The sequence below is a fragment of the Martes martes genome, assembly GCF_963455335.1.
Source record: "Martes martes genome assembly, chromosome: 5".
Classification (NCBI taxonomy): domain Eukaryota; kingdom Metazoa; phylum Chordata; class Mammalia; order Carnivora; family Mustelidae; genus Martes; species Martes martes.
Genome location: NC_137892.1, coordinates 42511304 through 42524468, shown reverse-complemented (window position 1 = coordinate 42524468; position 13165 = coordinate 42511304). Strand labels below are relative to the sequence as shown.

The window sequence follows — 13165 nt, the reverse complement described above, 5'->3', positions numbered from 1 at the left end:
TTTTTTTTAATATGGCAAAAGAACTACTTCTTCATCTCTAAATACAACATTTTTACTATTATATATCTCAGCATTGACTGTTTTGAGTCAGTTTCCTTAGAAACTTGATGTGCCATTTTAACATGTAAATATTTTATATTTCAGTATATATTCATTATTTATTATTATTGCTTGCTATTTCAGTATTTATTAAATATCATTTCAGTAAAGTTTAACCCGAGATTTATTGTTGGATTGTTTTGGTTTTCTTCATTGGGAACTTCAATTATGTGTATGTTGGATCTTCTTTTCCTATCTTCTATTTTTGTCCCTTTTTTTCTAATACTTGTTTTTTATTTTTATTCTATATTCCCCATTTCTCCCTCCTGCTCTCCCTCCCTCTTTCTCAACCACAGCTGGTTTCTATGTTGTCTTTTCTTCCCTGTGTGCTTTGTAATTTTGTTTTCATTTCTGAATTGTTTCCTTTCAATTTCTTTCCTGAGTTTTGTTAGTTTGCATTCCATAACCTCTTTTATCTAGCTATTTTCTCATTTTGTGGCCATGTTTTTTTTTAATTATTTTTAGCTTAAACTTACATATAGCTACATTTATATTTTTATCTGATTCATAGTAACAGTATTCTATTGAGTTTTCATTGCATGTAGTAATGTTTAACAACTTTCATTTCTTTTACTATGGTTATTTTGTATGAAGGCGGAAACCTTTCCTTTTCCACTTAAATAAGTGGAAACCAGGCTATACAATATGATAAGATGAATTTTCTTAAATTAGAGACAGGCTATGATAATGGAACATAAAGCAGGGCTTCCAAGCTTCAAAACTAAAGTTATCTCCTCTGTTGACATGGGGAGAACTTAACTATGATTCCTACGTATGGCTCTACCTCTTGTGCCTCTCCAATTCTGGTCTACCTCAAAAGAACTTCTACTGCAAGCCATGGGCTTCTGAGATCTCTTCAATTTCTTGTTTTCTAATGTTATGCATTCAATTATAGAAGGTACGTTTTGCTGGCACTTTTTGAGATCTGCTATGTCTGGAGCTCCTGGGCATTTTCCAGGCCTTTTTTTTTTTTTTTTTTTCATTCTTTCCAGAGAGAGTCTACCTTGATTTATCTACCTAGGTTGTGCTCCCAAAACTTCCATCATAAGGTGGGGCCTTCTCCTTCTGAGCAGAAATATATGCTGGAGAGATATAGGGGATCTGTCAATCCTGAGATCCTCTCCATATTTCATGCCAGGCTTTGTAACATCTTTGTGAATCTACGAACTGGCTTCCAATTCTGCTTCAATTTTGGCAATACTTACATGCAACTTAAACATTGTGATTTTTTTATCTATTTCATAATTACACAGAAACTATAGTATATGAGTGTGTGCGTGCATATGCACATAGGCGTGTGTGTTTTATTTTTCTTATTTATTTTATTCATTTTCCTTATTGTTTTGTATAGTTACAAGGAGAAGTGAGAAGACTCAGAATTAAATTTCTGGAATATTACTAACGTCTGTCTCACCTCACTCCTGGAAATATTTGCTTGGATGTTTCACATGAACTTTACATAAGGTTTGTTTAACATTATACTGATTATTTTTGATCTAAGCATTCTCTTCTTGAATTTGCCATCTCAGTTAATGGACTGTAATTCATTTAGCTCCCTGGACTGGAAATCTGCACATAATCCTAATTCTTTTTATATTTTGCATGAGGAACATCAAAGTAATAATCTTGCCCTTATAGCTAAACTAAATGTTTTTCAAATATATTCCATCACCTGTATGTCTAAATACCACTATTAAATTAAAAAATGGTATCTTAAATATTTTCCTTTTTCTCTAGTTTTTCCCTCAGCTTCATCTTTTTACACTATCTTCAAAGTATACTATCTAAATTGCATAGTTGGTCACTTTTAATTCTGAGGTTTATTGTTTTCAATGGCCTCCAAGTGTATAAATTCATGTTAATATGGCAAGGAAACCCTTCCATAATCAGACCCTTATAGAATACAAATCTCCCTGTCTCATTTACCATCATGCTACTCCAGTCATAACAAACTCCTTGCCAAGATATTTCACACATTTTTGCCTCTACTCTCACTGTTCAGTTTTCCTGTTAAGAATTTTCCCTTAATCTACTTGCATTATAACAAAGCACTTATCTTCATAATTCAGTTCAAGCACCATACCTTCTATAAGCACTTCCCAATCAAACTAGATAAGAATTACCATTTCTTTCACATTTTCCAGCATCAATCTCTCCAAGCTTCAATCAAGGCACCTTTAAGTAGCCACTATACTTAGGTGTTTTTTCTCCTCCTATACTCTAAGCAACTTGAAGGCAAGGCATATATCTCACTGATCCTTGTAATTTAGTCCAACACAGATGAATGGATAAAAAAGCTGCTTCACTGTAGCGGTATGCCCAACTTTTGTCTCCCATCTAAATTGCAAGTTAACTGAAAGCAGAAACCACATGTCCCCAAGTTCTCAGAATTGTTTTTGCATACATTTATTTATGTTTTCTAGTCTGTTTTCCCAGGGAACAAACTGATCCTCATGACTTAAAGTTTTATGCTAGTCTCTTGAAAAAATATTTGAAAATAATAAATGACTATTTTGCTAATATGATGAAAAGAAATACTAAATGTATTTCACATATTCAGAAAGTACAAATAGGGGTGCCTGGGTGGCTCAGTGGGTTAAGCCTCTGCCTTTGGCTCGGGTCATGATCTCAGGGTCCTGGGATCGAGCCCTGCATAGGACTCTCTGCTAGGCAGGAAGCCTGCTTCCTCCTCCCTCTACGCCTGCCTCTCTGCCTACTTGTGATCTCTCTGCCAAATAAATAAATTTTAAAAATCTTTAAAAAAAAGTACAAATAATAGCAAATGTTGCTTTAGTTTAGAAAAACTTGTGTACTGATTTTCTAAAATTTTTTAAGTTGTCATGTTCCTTTGCTAATGACACTGATGTTTTTTCATAGTCAAATTGGTTAATATAGAAATAAATATTTAATAATACCTATAACTAATGAATCAACATTAAAATCACATTTGTGTTATAATTAAGAATTTTCTATTTATGAATTTTCTAGGTGTATTGAATCAAGTTAATCAAGTAGTTTTAAAGATAAGCTAAATGTGTTATCTATATGCTTTATGTAAACAAATTAGATAAAATAAAAAATTAAACATATACATGAATTTTGACAATGTAACAATTTTCCTATATAAGAAGTTACCACATTGTAAGTTAAATTTAATTGAACCTAAATGTGATAGTTATAAACTTTAAGCAAATAAAATTAGTTCAAACAGAGAAATAAGCAAATATATGAATTTCAATAATATAGCCATTTCCTTTCTTACAGTTGCTACCTCAAAACAGAAGAGTAAATCATTTATAGCAATATTCTAAAATCTTCCTAAAATTGGCTTTCTCATGCATTAAATGAACAATGATTTTGAATAATATATACATACCGAAGGATGGTCAGGGTGCATGGTGTATTAGATAAAACAGAAAATAAAATCGTAGAGAAGATAAAAGCAATGAACAAAGGCAATTTATAGCACTTTGCATTGCATGCCCCAGGTCTAGCATCAATAAAATCACCTTGCTCGTCTGAGGTTGTTAATCCTTCTTGAATGCAAGAACAATTGTAATATGCCTAGGGAAATGAAAATAAGAAAGGATCTTTTAGAAATATAGTCATAAAGCAATACTCCTGTTATTGTAAAATAAAATAAAATCAACAACTGCAGGGACACTAGCTAGTTTTATGAGTCAATATTCTTATATTAACTCTGCCATTCATTATTAGAAATGAAATATTAATGATAAGCCCTAGGTATTTTATGTAACAAAATGTGTGTGCATGTGTGTGTAACTAGAGTTTTTTTGGATAAATTCTATTAATCTAAAAAATTTCACCAAAGTTATTTACATTCAATAGCACAAATAATTCTTGGAGAGTTGTATAAAATGAGGACAATTAAGATAATGAATAAAGTGGATTTTTAGCTGGGACTTGAAAAATGGACAGCTACCCAACTGTAAAGGTTTTGTAAACCATGAGAAAAAGATATGTAAAAATTGTATGTAATGATGAGGGCTGTTATCTATTAGGCAAAGTAGGCACAATGGCTAAGGTCCACAATACTTTAAGGGCCCAATCAGACGTTTGAGTTTTAGTGTCTCCTAAAATTAAAGGAAAAATGAATATAATAATAATAATAATGAATAAATAAATGAATCCAGCTGGGATCACACTTGTCCCCATACCATGAAATTTTACACTAATTTTTTTTTTTTTTTAAGTGAGGGAAGGGGCTTACAAAGGCAAAAGAGTCTAGAGTTGATTAAAGTCACAATGTAGCACTGAATGAAAATTTGGGGTTGTCGTTGTAGGGTTGATAAATCAAAGAAAATGAATAGGTAATATTTTCTAAGAAGAACTAAACAAAGCTTGGTGATACAGAGACTAGTTAGCAACTTACTAGTCTACTGAAAATATTCTAACTTTAAAAAAATAACAGTAAATTCACCAGAAATATGGAACTAGGTTACCAGTTAAAGAATAAGAGGAAACAAAGATGACTTGAATTTGAGTGATTCATAAAACTGTGATTCAAAATCATGTCGGATTCTTTGGGGCAGTTGTTATGTGATTGCTAGATCTGTTAGATAACAACTGGAAATATCCAAATATTCAAATTGTAATTAATTTATTCCACCATATTCTTTTTAGTGCCCATGTGCCAAACACCATTCTAGATGCTGGGAAAGCACAGTAAACAATACAAAAGAAATCCCTGCCATCACGTAGATAACTTGGATAAGACAGGTAATTTTTAAAAACCACTTTATAATGAAACACATGGTGACAAATACATTGGAGGAAAAAATAAAGCAAGAAAAAATATAGAGATTATAGAAATGAATTTAGCATGATTAGGGAATGTCTCAGTGATGCAGTGATATTTGAGCAGGAATTTGAAGAAGATAAGGAAGTGAGCCTTGTGGTTATCTGAAAAAAGTATATTCCAGGTTAAAAAAAATTTTTTTTTACTTATTTATTTGAGAGAGAGAAAAAGAGTGTTTGCAAGTAGGGAGAAGGGTAGAGAAGGAGGGAGAGAATCTCAGACTCCCCACTGAGTGCGAATCTTGACATGGGTCTGATCTCACAACCCTGAGATCATGACTTGAGCTGATTTTCTACTAGAACTTTTTATTATCTTAACCCAGTCAGAAGCCAAGGACGCTCTCATCCTATAGTTCGTTCTCCTTGAACAATGAGGAATATAGAGAACAATGAAAAGTGGACCTGAAATTTAGACAAAAGATAAATGCATAATAAATGGTTGCAGACAATAGAACCTAGGCTGACAAAGGGGAAAATGAAAATACGAAGAAGGTTTTGTGAGCAAACGGTAGAACCACAAGATATTTGGCCCTGGAAGGGCTGAAGGACCGTGGAGTCATATTCAAAACAACATAATCAAAATGCCAAAAGTTACATTAAAATAAAATAGTAAAATATATTCAATTCAAATAATAAAAAAAAGAAGGTAGATCCAAATCCACTATATCAATAATTACAATAAATTCCAGTAGAAGAAAACTTTGATTAAAAGGGATTTAGCAGATGGGCTCCTGCATGGCTCAGTTGGTTAAGTGTCCAATTCTGATTTCAGTTCAGGTCATGCATGATTTCAGGGGGGTAAGATCAGACTAATGTCAGGCTCCTCACTTAGTGGGGAGTCTGAGATTCTCTCCCTCCCTCTCTACACCTCTCCCCACTTGCAAACACTCTTTTTCTCTATCTCAAACAAATAATTAAATCTTTAAAAAAAAAATAGATTAGCAGCATTGAAGAAAAAGCAAAACCGTATTACATGCTGACTATAAGAAATACTTTAAATGTAGACACAAATAGTTGGAACATAAAATGATGAATAAAATGATGAAATATACATGGAAACAGTCAGCAAGAGAAAGCTAAAGTGACTATTTAAAATACAGATGTTAATGGGCACCTGGGTGGCTGAACTGGTTAGGTATCTGCCTTTGGCTCAGGTCATGATCCCAGGGTCCTGGGACTGAGCCCCGCATTGGGCTCCCTGCTCCATGAGAAGCCTGCTTCTCTTGCTGCCCCTGTTTCTCTGTCTCTCATGAATAAATAAATAATTTTTTTTAATTTTAAAAATTTTTAAGATAAAATACAGATGTTAAGACAAAGACAATTACCAGGGATGGAAAAAGACACTTAATAAAGATGAAAATAACTCAGGAACAAGATGTAACAATTATCAATGTGTATACATACAACAGTCTAAAAATACATGAAGCTGAAACAGAGAAATAGACAACTATAAAATTTTATTGGGAGATAAAATAATTGGCTTATCATTAAGAGAAGAACAAATACAAGTAAGACTCATGGATGATCCGCATAATGCACCTAACAGTAAGAAAGTTAAAATAGCAATGATTAATAATTTCCAGGAAAGAGAGGGGGAAATGGATAAAATATTTTAAATGATGTGGAATTTCACCAGGGTTTTGCATCCTACAAAAACATAAATGTTAGAACTGAAAAACATGGTGAGTAAACACAGCGAAAAGCCTCTTTGTAATGGGTGTGAGGTAGAATTCTAAGATGCCACCTAAGATTCTCACCCCCATTGCATAAGCCTGCATGATTCTGAGGACTATGAATTGCTGAAATTTTCTCCCCTTAGTAAATTATGTTATGGGGTATAAATGACTATACAAGAGAGAGGATAAACCTCACCTAACTAGGTAAGCCTTGAAAAGTACTGGGATTTTTCTGAAATTAGAGATTCAAAGCATGTGACATAAGAGTGACTACCTGTTCCAGCCTTGAAGACAAAGGGAATCATGCAGTAAAGAATGGGGGTAGCCTATAAGAGCTAAAATTGGTCTTCAGTTGACAGCTAGCAAGGAAACAAAGACCTCATTCTTTACATCCCAAAACAGAATGGCCAATAACCTGAATGAACTTGGAAGCAGAATCTTCCCCAGAGCCTCCAGAAAGAAGCACAGCCCAGCCAACACCCAGATTTCTTTCAGTCTGTGACACTCAACAAAGCACCCGGTCATGGCGTCTGGACATATGACCTTAGAACTGTGAAATAAACAGAATTATTTAAAGACTCTAAGCCTGCGGTAATTTGTCAGGTAGCAATAATAAATTAACTTATGGTTCCCCACTGCCCACAAAAAAGAGAAGAGAGTAAGGGAGAAACAACAGCTGAGAATTTTCAAACAGAACCACATAAATCTACTGACCAAAGATGCCCTGTGAAAACCAAGCAAAATAAGTGTAATGAAAATCCAATCTAGGACTATCTAAGTAAAAATGCTCAGAACCAAAAACAGAAAGAAAAGCTTAAAAGCCACCAAGCACTAAGAGATATACGACAGTCAAATGACATCTTTTAAATCCCAGGGTGGCAGGATTGGGGGTGGGCAGATCACTGCCAATATAGAATTCCAGACCCAGGGAAACAGTTTTTGTTTTTTGTTTTGTTTTGTTTTGTTTTTCAGAAATGAAGGTGAAATATGGTTCTTCAGGAAGAAAGAAAGTAATCTCATATGAAAACATGGAAATGCAAGGAAATTGGTAAATATAAGTATATACAGACTTTACAAAACAATAATAATAGTTCATACCATTTAAAATACGTGAAGAAATACAGAAGATGATAAAAATAAAACTAAGGTGTAAAGTGAGTAAATGAAGTTAAAATATTCTAAGGATGTGCCATTGGAAGGAGATTTTAAAGCCTGGCTTCCTATAATTATTAATGTTTTGGGCGAGATTAATATCCACCTTCATAGATAATTAGAATGAGGCTCCTGTTATAATAGAGCAATCTTTGGGAAAAGCACCATGATCCTGATATTTAAAATGAAAGCTATATCAGCTGAAAAAAAACCTAGTCTGAGTGACAAGATCATGAAGTAAAGTCCAAGATTTCTTTAGTATCTATATTAAAGAAATTTGAAGATCTTTGGTAGTACAGATAGGGAAAAATGCATATGGATGTCAATGATACAAAACTGCCCAGGAATATTAGCAGTATGAAGAACAGATACCTATTTTCAGTTTTAGTAAGGCTCTAATTTTCTAAAGAAAATTAGAAATCTTCAGAGATAGAGTATTTTCTACCACTCAATATTTTTTCATAAGTGTATTTGAAGAACATCCAATTCTAATTCACTTTTACTCTGATGTTTTAAATATAAACATTTAATCAGAATTATTTCAGAGCAAAAAAAATTTTTTAACTAGGAGCGCAACATAAGGCTTGAACTTACTAGGAGTGCAACATAAGGCTTGAACCTTGAGGGGGAGACCTGAGCTTGAGATTAAGACTGACACAGTTAACCGACTGAGTCACTCAGGTGCCTCTTAATCAGAATTATTTCAAAGTTGACATACTTTGACTGAAAAAATATTTTCAATGGCGGGAATTCCATTAACATCATTTATATACAAAATTATTTTTATATATACTATTTCTTTTATTTCATTGTCATTTAATAAATTTAATAAAATATTTAATGAAATTATTAAATATTTGTTTAATAAAATTATTTATAATTTATAATATTTCTATTGGTATCAATTATTTCCCATTTGAAATTAAATCATATTTTATCTATTCATCAGTTCCATCCATATCAAATTGCATTAATCATTAATCATCTATTAATCATTCTATCCATATCAAATTGTATTAATCAAATTCTATTAATAGCTTCGGCTATTTTCCACTTCCCTTCAGAGCCATTAATTCTATCAAGGCTAATTCTGGATAATTTCTAACAGCTTTAATATTTGTCAAAAATATTTTATTGTTCTTTCAATTTTATTCAGTATCAAATGTTACCACACAGATTGAGTGACAATTTTGTGGATTATTTCTATCACTGCTACTCATTGAGTTAATTACTCCTTAGACAAATGCAAGAAAATTATAAAGACTTTTATGAAAAAGAAAAAAATCCCTAAGGATTCCCTAAAAGAGAATCCCCCAAGAAAGGAAAGAAGGAGCTCTAAGGTAGATGGCTGTTTTAGCTCTTGAATATCACATGGGATCAAAACACAGAGGTCAAACAATTATGCTTTATACTGTAGTGAAAACATGAGCATTTAAAAAGGTCATTTATTTATTTCAAACTGAAATGGAGGAGAAGAAGTTGGAAGGAATATAAAGTAAGATTCTCCCTAAGTTAATAAGTTGCTGAAGAGAGGTAATGGACATATAGGAGTTCATTATGCTTTCCTATTTTCTATTACACTTAACGTTTTCCATAGTAATATATTTTAAAGACTTAAAGTATCATTTAAAATATATACTGGAACATTTAAGAAGAGATATTTTTAAAGTGCATGTAACCTTTTTTATATTGATATTCATTAAAAACAATTGAAGATATAGTATTAAGTCATACACTGGTGAAAACCTGACTATGAGGAACTGGAGTTGGTCAGGTATGCTAATATGCAATTAAAAAAAAGTGACCTGTCGGGGCGCCTGCGTGGCTCAGTGGGTTAAAGCCTCTGCCTTCGGCTCGGGTCGTGATCTCAAGGGTCCTGGGATCGAGCCCCACATCGGGCTCTTTGCTCAGCGGGGAGCCTGCTTCCTCCTCTCTCTCTGCCTGCCTCTCTGCCTACTTGTGATCTCTCTCTCTCTGTCAAATAAATAAATAAAATATTTAAAAAAAAAAAAAAAGTGACCTGTATATAACAGGAAAAAACATATTATTATGTAGGTGTATAAATAACAATAGACATTATTTTTTAAAAAAGACATTATTGCTTGTTATGGGGGTAGCATAATGCCCATTGGTCACGATAAATAAAGATCTCTCTTGTCTCTCCCCCTCACAAAGACCAGCCAGAGGGAGAAGCATAATAAAAAATAACTACCTTGCCATCATTTAATGTTTTAAATAGTGTACAGCCTGCAAAGCAAGGAGAAAAATATCCAATATTATCTCTTCCACAGATAGCAGAATAAAATGAAGATGAGCATCTACAGTGAGAATTACAAGGAGCTGTCAGGTTTCCCAACTGTCCTGTTCTGTAAAAAAAGAGATTTAATGTAATTATACCACAGTATTATACTTATTAATGTAGATATCAGGATATCAATGAAATCCATAAAAATATGATTATTTAATTTCTTTTTATCAAGTTTATTGAAGCATACTCAATATATACAATAAAGTTTACAACCTGAATTTTTTTAATATATGTATACACTTGTGAAATCATCACCACCATCACCACAATCATGTTAACAAACAATCATCACCTCCAAAATTTCATTGTGCCCCTTTGTAATACCTCTGTCCCCTGGCATCTGCTGATGTATTTTCTGCCATTATTCATTAATTTGAATTTTATAGCATTTTATGAAATGGAATCATACAGTATGTACACTGTCTTTGTCTGCCTTCTTTCATGCAGTTATTCTTTATATGGTCTTTGTATAATGATATGTCTCCATGTCTCCTGGGTAAATACTAAGGAGTAGGATCATACAGTAGGTGTTCACGTAACTTTTTGAGAAACCATCACTTTTCCAATTTGGTTGTGCTATTTTATATTTTCATCAGCAGTGTATAAGAGTTTTAGCTGTTTTCTACATTCCTCACCAACACTTAGTATAATCAGTCTCTTTTTTTAAGATTTTCTTTAATGTATTCATTTGAAAGAGAGAGAGATTGAGAGAACAAGTGGGGTGAGGGGCAGAAGGAAACTTCTGAGCAGGAGCCCAATGTGGGGCTCGATCCCAGGACCCCAGGATCAAGACCTGAGCTGAAGGCAAATGCCTAACCAACTGAGCCACCCAGGTGCCCCCAATCTTTTTTTAATTTTAGACATTCTAACAAAAATATAGTAGATTCATATTGTGGCTTTTAATATTCCTTTCCCTGATGGCTAGTGATGTTGGCCATCTTTCCATATACTTATTTCTCATCTGTATATATTTGGTTAAATGTCTGCTTAAACCTTTTGCCCATTTGTATTTTATTTTCTTATTATTAAGCACTGAAATTTCTTTATATATTCTGGAAACAAGTCCTTCATCAGATATATGATTTTCAAATATCTTCTCACAATCTCTGGCTTGTTTTTTCATACCCTTAACAGGGTCTTTCAAAGAGCAGAAATATTTTATTTTGATGTAGACCAATTAATCAATGTATTTCTTTATGGATCATATATTTGGTGCCATTATCTAAGAAAACTTTGCTGAGCCCCAGTTTACAAGATATTCTCCTATATTCTTGGTATTTTGTATTTTATAGTCACATCTACCATCCATTTTAACTATTTTATGTGCTGCACGATAGGGACCAAAGTTCATTTGTCTACATATAGATATCTATTTGTCCCATCATCATTTGTTAAAATGACTATATGTTCTCCACTAAATTGCCCATGTATCCAGGGTGCCTGGGTGTCTCAGTGGGTTAAGCCTCTGCCTTCGGCTCAGGTCATGATCCCAGGGTCCTCGGATCAAGCCCCGCATCGGGCTCTCTACTCGGCAGGAGCCTGCTTCCGCCCTCTCTCTCTGCCTACTTGTGATCTCTGTCTGTCAAATTAAAAAAAAAAAAAATTGCCCATGCATCCTATCAAAAATAAGTTATCCATTTACATGTGGGCCTATTTCTGGATTCTCTATTCTTTACACTGATATATCTGTCTATATTTACACCAATACTATTTTCCTTATTACATTAGCTAATAACTCTTGAAATCAAATAGTGTTTGTCTTCCACTTTTCATCAGAATTTTTATTTTTCTAGGTCCTTTGTATATTGTATGAATTTAAGCTATTGCATTGTATCTAAAAAAGAAAGCCTGTTGGGATTTTGATTGTGATCACACTGAATACACACATCAGCTTGGGGAGGATTAACTTCTTAATATATTGAGTCTTCCACCCCATAAACATGGGATATCTATTTAAAAATTTAGGTCTTTAATTTAGTACAGGAATATTTTGTAGTAATTATGAATAGTGCTTTTACATCTTATATTTACCCTTAAGTATTTCTTCTCTTGATACTAATGCTAATGGCATTTTTGTATGTTATCAATTTCCAGTTGTTTGTAGGTAGTATATAAAAACACCATAGTTTCTTGTATAATGATCTTTTCTTCTGTAGTATTTCTTTTTTCTTAATACTGTTAACGGTGTTATTTTTTACACTAATTTCTGCTTCTTTGTAGGTTGTATGTAGAAATACTGTAAGTTCTTATATGTGATCTTGTGTCCCGCAAACTTGCCAAAGTCATTTTTTTTAAGATTTTTAATTTATTTGACAGAAAGAGAGCAAGTCAGAGAAAACACAAGCAGGGGTACAGCAGAGCAAGAAGGAGAAGCAGGCTCCCTGTTGAGCAGGGAGCCAGTTGCTGGGCTGGATCCCAGAACCCTGGGATCATGACAAGCCTAAGGCAGACGCTTAACAAACTAAGCCACCCAGGTGCCCCTAAACTCATTGTTTAAATTATAGTAGGTTCTGGATCTTCTTATACAGAAGCAATTTGGTCACCTTCAAATAAACACAATTTTACTTCTATTTTTCTTATCAGGATCCCTTTTCTTTCTTTTTCGTACAGTATTGCAATGGTTAGAACATCCACGATATTGTTAATATAGAAGTACTGGAAGTAGATATTCTTATTGTACTCCTGGTTATTCAATGTTTCATCATTGTCTTAGTCTGCTCAGACTCCTGTAACAAATATTATAGATTGGGTAGTTTAAACAACAAACATTTATTTCCCCACAGTATCTGGTGTGGGCTTCCTTCCCAGATTACAGACCATCACCTTCTCAATGTATCCTCACATGGCAAATTGAGGGAAGTCTTTGGTTTATTCCCCTTCTTATAAGGACACTAACCTCCATCATCAGGGGGAGGGTGGTCTACCCTCAGGAATTTATCTAAACCTAATGATCTCCTTAAGGCTCCACCTCCTAACACTATTACATTGGAGATTAAGGCTTCAACATATGAATTTAGTGGGAGGGTAAACACATTCATTCCACAATAATCACTAAGTGTAGTGTTAACTGAATGTTTTTACACTTCCCTTCCATTCCTAGTTTCCTAGTTTA

General features: G+C 33.5%; 1 protein-coding gene across 1 annotated transcript in view; it reads right to left on the bottom strand.

Moving 5' to 3' along the window:
• Positions 1-13165, bottom strand: part of SLCO6A1 (solute carrier organic anion transporter family member 6A1) — a gene marked incomplete at both ends in the record, with an annotated part of 107124 nt that overhangs the window by 32500 nt on the left and 61459 nt on the right. The window contains 2 exons of the mRNA XM_080804322.1: positions 3476-3663; positions 9958-10111. Coding sequence (XP_080660448.1) covers positions 3476-3663; positions 9958-10111 — 342 coding nt within the window. The remainder of the gene's footprint in view (positions 1-3475; positions 3664-9957; positions 10112-13165) is intronic.